At 28.9% G+C, this 4,671-nt stretch overlaps 1 protein-coding gene across 3 annotated transcripts in view; it reads right to left on the bottom strand.

Moving 5' to 3' along the window:
- Window positions 3,088–4,671, bottom strand: part of LOC107628985 — a 2,360-nt gene continuing 776 nt past the window's right edge. Inside the window, exons 3-7 of one of the 3 annotated variants that reach the window (XM_021117922.1) lie at window positions 4,322–4,334; window positions 4,041–4,173; window positions 3,863–3,952; window positions 3,595–3,759; window positions 3,088–3,152 (exon numbers count right to left, since the gene is read on the bottom strand). In XM_021117922.1, coding sequence (XP_020973581.1) covers window positions 3,146–3,152; window positions 3,595–3,759; window positions 3,863–3,952; window positions 4,041–4,173; window positions 4,322–4,334 — 408 coding nt within the window. In that variant the 3' untranslated portion in view covers window positions 3,088–3,145. Of the gene's footprint in view, window positions 3,153–3,577; window positions 3,760–3,862; window positions 3,953–4,040; window positions 4,174–4,321; window positions 4,335–4,671 lie in introns of those variants that run through there. The other 2 variants (XM_021117921.1, XM_016331640.2) reach the window with 2 other exon arrangements.

Below are 4,671 nucleotides of genomic sequence, written 5' to 3'. Positions count from 1 at the left end.
TTATTTTATTATTATTATTATTATTATTATTATTATTTGTTCTTGACTGTGGAATAAGTTGGCTCTCGTGACGAACAATTGTCGAGCTATTTCTTTAGAGATTGAGGTATCGATCCTTTCAATCTGAGCTTTTTCTTTGACGAGGTTTAAGGTAGTGAACAATGAAGAGGGAGGAGAGTATCTGCAAGGGCACTCCAATGATCCTTTCAATTCGAGCTTTCTCTTTGACGAGGTTCTTTGGAGACCGAGTTATCGATCCTTCCAATCCGAGCTTTCTCTTTGACGAGGTTTAAAGTAGTGAGCAATGAAGAGGGAGGAGAGTACCTGCAAAGGCACTCCAATGATCCTTCCAATCCGAGTTTTTTCTTTGACGAAATTTAAAGTAGTGAGCAATGAAGAGGGAGGAGTGGCACTCCAATACTTAAGTCAGTATTGTATATTCCAAAAAACTTGTTTAAAAAAATACTTTATCTTCCTTTTGTATGGTGAGCTTTTCGTCAATTATAGTTTGAGCATTTACGTTGGTTTGGGGAGTATTGATAACGTATTTTATTAAGTTTGGGAAGTATTGGTAACGTATTTGATTATTGTGCCGTTTGTTCGCGATTGAATCATTATTTGGCTGAATTATAGTTCATAAAGGCTAAGATGTAACATACGATGCTGAGTTATAACTCGTATTTATAACTATCATATCATTATTATTATTTTATTTTACTTGTATATATGTACATTATACAGTAAAGACGGGAAAATGAAGATGAGAATTAGGATAAAAATATGAGTAATTAGTAAAGATTAGAGGATCATTAATGTACTACTTTTTCACTTAATTAGTGATATGTCAAAAGGTTTTTTTTTTCCGAATTTGGCAAGACATTATTTTTGTTTTGTTTCCTCTTTTTATATATATACATTTTTTGTTTTGTTTAGGCATTTAGGTAGAAGTAAACTATATTAATCAAGTCTTAATAACCCATCAGAAAATGCATTATCAATTTACAATTGCATTGTTCTCGTTTCATATTTTAAAAATGTGGAATAATATATTTTCCAAGTTTTCATAATTTGTACTGAATTTATATAAAAGTATATATTTATCTTGGATCAAATTTGTCAAAGTGAGAAAATTGATAAGATGATAAATTAATGTTTTAATTATATTTAAATTAAGAGAGTAGAATTCACAAATAATAAAAATTACAATGATAAATATGATATTATGTGATTGTTTTAAAATAAAATTAATTATATTTTTATCCAATTTTAATTATATATAAATTGTAGTTTATATAATTATTTATGAGTTATGACCAAACTAAAAACTTTTACAAATCTTGGTTCTAAATAACAATTTATGAATAAGAAAAAAAAATACATATAAATCAATTTATAACCAAATAGCAAATCCTAATGCTTGTACCATATTGTGTTTGGACAAAGTTTTTCATTTTATTCATAAATCTAGGTTTAGAACAAAAATTTATGGAAATAATATATATATTTTTTCATAAATAAATTAGTTCTAAAAAACTTTAGATTAAATACTTTGCTTTCTAATAATTTTTTTATACACGACTTGGTCTCTTCATTTTATTGCAAGAAGATTAATTTATATTATAATATTATTTTTTTTGAAAATTAAATATTTTATTATAAAATTTATTTATCTAACATATATATTAAAAATTTTATTGAAAATAATAAAAAGATTTATCTATCTGTCCGATGTGAATAACTTTCAAAGACTTGTATAGTATTAAAAAATTGTTAAAAAACAAATTAGTCAATTTAAAATTTGAGAACCAATTTAAGTGTTTATTCAAAAATTTTGTTGGAAACCACAATATATGTATGTTTCTAATTTATAGTTTTACACCACCATTACATGTAATTAAAATATAATATGAATATAACTAATTTTATTTTATTCGAGTAAAAAAAATCCTCAAGGCTACAAGGAATATATTGATGAACTATTTGTTTCACTAAAAGTGGTTTAGCACTCATTTGCCTTTTTTTTTTCTATTGCTAATAGACAAAAACTACAATATATAAATGGAGAATTATAGCGTACAGACATAATGTACGGAGATAAAGAGATTTTGTTTTAGTAATTGGAATTAAAATACTAAATTTAAATTTTTTAAATTTTAAATTTTATTTTAGAGGATAATATATAATCTATTATTATTTATTTTATAGATAAAATAAAAAAATTATAAAAAGATATTTAATAATAAAAAAATTTATTTTATTTTTTAAAATAAAAATCTAAAATTTAGAGGATGTAAATTTTAAAATACGTATATGGGAAGTTCATGGCACCTTCAGATGTTGGACATTCATAAATGGCTTGTATGTTGGAGTATCGGCTTCATTTGCTGGGCTAAGAGTTCTCTCCGTAACTCGGGCCAACAGACATTTCGCACAGGCTGATGAGTAGACTCCTCTTGCTGTGGCTAATGAGTGGCTTCTTGTTGGGTTTTGGTGGCACGAGTTCCTTGATTGTATAAAGGTATATTTGATTATTTGTATGAGTGTAAAATAGGAAGAATTTTTAGTATACCGAAAATATCGGTGTTTCAATTGTTTTAACCGTTGATCTGAATTATAAAAAATATATATAATATATATTAATTGAAATCAATAGTTAAAACAACTGGAACACCAGTGTTTTTGATATACTAAAAAGTTTTCCAATAAGATATTAGGAGTGTTAATATTTTGATAGGAATAGCATATTAAAATAGCAGATCTTGGGCCTTTAGCCCCTTTGTATACTCTGGAAAAAAAAAAGGGTATTTAATGTTCCTTCATTATACTTATGGAGCCTTTTATAGATGGAGTGTCTTAAAATGAGTATGAGATATTCACCGATTAATATTTTTAAATATCTATAGAAATTATTCTGATTGAAATAAAACTGGCACAAAAGCTTTTAAGTTATGTTGTCATTTTCACATTAGACAATTTTAGCATACAAAGGTCATTTTCATAATATTCCCCCGGAACCAGTGTCATGCATACACGTGGAAGTATCATCTTCTTTCTTGCTCCATTTAACTTTTATTTTATCCCGAGTTGGTAGCTCCAACAATATCGGATTTCATAATACTTTCCATTATTTCTTCACAAAACTTTGTTATCTTCTGGAAAAATAAACAATACATGACAATATAAGAAGACACTTTCTCTGCACCTTGACCTTAAGCTACCCACCAACAAGTGTATATTATATATCCCGATATGAGACATAGGACTAGTGAATTATTGATTAATTGTGGGCTGCTAATGCTAGAGGTTGCATTTGCGGTCGAGTACCAAGATTGCAGCACTAGATGTTCATTAGCAGAACCGAAGTTGTATTTTGTTATTTTATATTCAAATATCTTTGGGCTTTGTTCTAAAAGGTAAATTCTTTCATAGTTATCCCTTCATTTCATCTCAATGTAGCTCAGGAAGCCTTTTCCGTAGAGCAAAAAACACTCTGAATAAAAAACTATAACTAAATATATCTTGGATATCCTATATGTTAGGACAAGTCTCCCAGTACAAAAACAATCAATAATATCAAAAGATACAAATGCTCACTTCTGTAGTATCACACCAGACTTAGAAAGGAGCCGAAATGCTCTGTTGGAATTATTCAAGGCAGAGGACGATCTCTGGACTGACATTTTTCTTTTCTTCAAGAATTCTAAGGCACCCTGTAAACATTGAGGAGGGCCTAGTTCGCTCAAAATAACAGGTTCCAAACTGCAAACCATTATCAGAATAGATAATTTTAGAAATTAACAAGCAACATGATTAATCCAACTAATTGCTCAAAGAAATAAATAAAGGATGAAATCCCCCTCACCCTGACTTCTTTGATTTCCTCTTCTTTGAAGCAGCAGGCTTTGTTTTAGCCTTCTCCTCCTCCCCTTCATAGTAAGGCAAGAAAACTTGTCTGCAAAAGAATTATGCACTCTTACACACATATCTAAACCATTATGCATACTAACACTGCACAAGAGAGAAAGAGAGGTGACACATACTTCTCACGAGCTGCAAGCATTTTCACTACATCATCTGGAAGAAACCCTGAAGCTGGATTCGAATTATGCTGAGGCTTAGAACCTGATACATCATCATCTTCAGCTTGAGCAGTGTCCTTACTTTCTTTGGATTGTCGACGAGTTAATTTTACCATTCACAACTGCTCAAGTTGACAAATTTTGCATGTATCCAATAATAAATCCTAGAAAATAACTTTGACAAAACTGAATAGCACACAATCATATCTCATGATCTAAGAAGCTAATGTCTTACACGGATTTGTAACTTCTCATCTTACAAATAATGTTAGTCTATATGACTTCATAGTTTTATCACTTTGCGCTTATTTGGGTGATCTTCTAAGAAAATATCTTTTTTCGAGTTATAAAGATCTTATGGAGAAGTAAAAGTAATTTTATGTTTGGGTATCTCATGCAAAAAGATTTTTTTATCTATCAATTATGTTTGGATATAACAATATAGGGGTATGTCTAAAATCAGCCCAACTATTTTGTGCGCATTAGATGCGCCACCTTTTATGAACCATTAGATTTTATTAAATGAAAATCAAAGGATGTTATGAAAGAGGAGTAATAATAGACTTTATAAATATAGAATATATTAGTATAT

The sequence above is a fragment of the Arachis ipaensis genome, chromosome B03 (assembly GCF_000816755.2).
Source record: "Arachis ipaensis cultivar K30076 chromosome B03, Araip1.1, whole genome shotgun sequence".
NCBI lineage: Eukaryota > Viridiplantae > Streptophyta > Magnoliopsida > Fabales > Fabaceae > Arachis > Arachis ipaensis.
The sequence above is the reverse complement of the archived record's forward strand: the minus strand, read 5'-3'. Positions and strand labels throughout refer to the sequence as shown.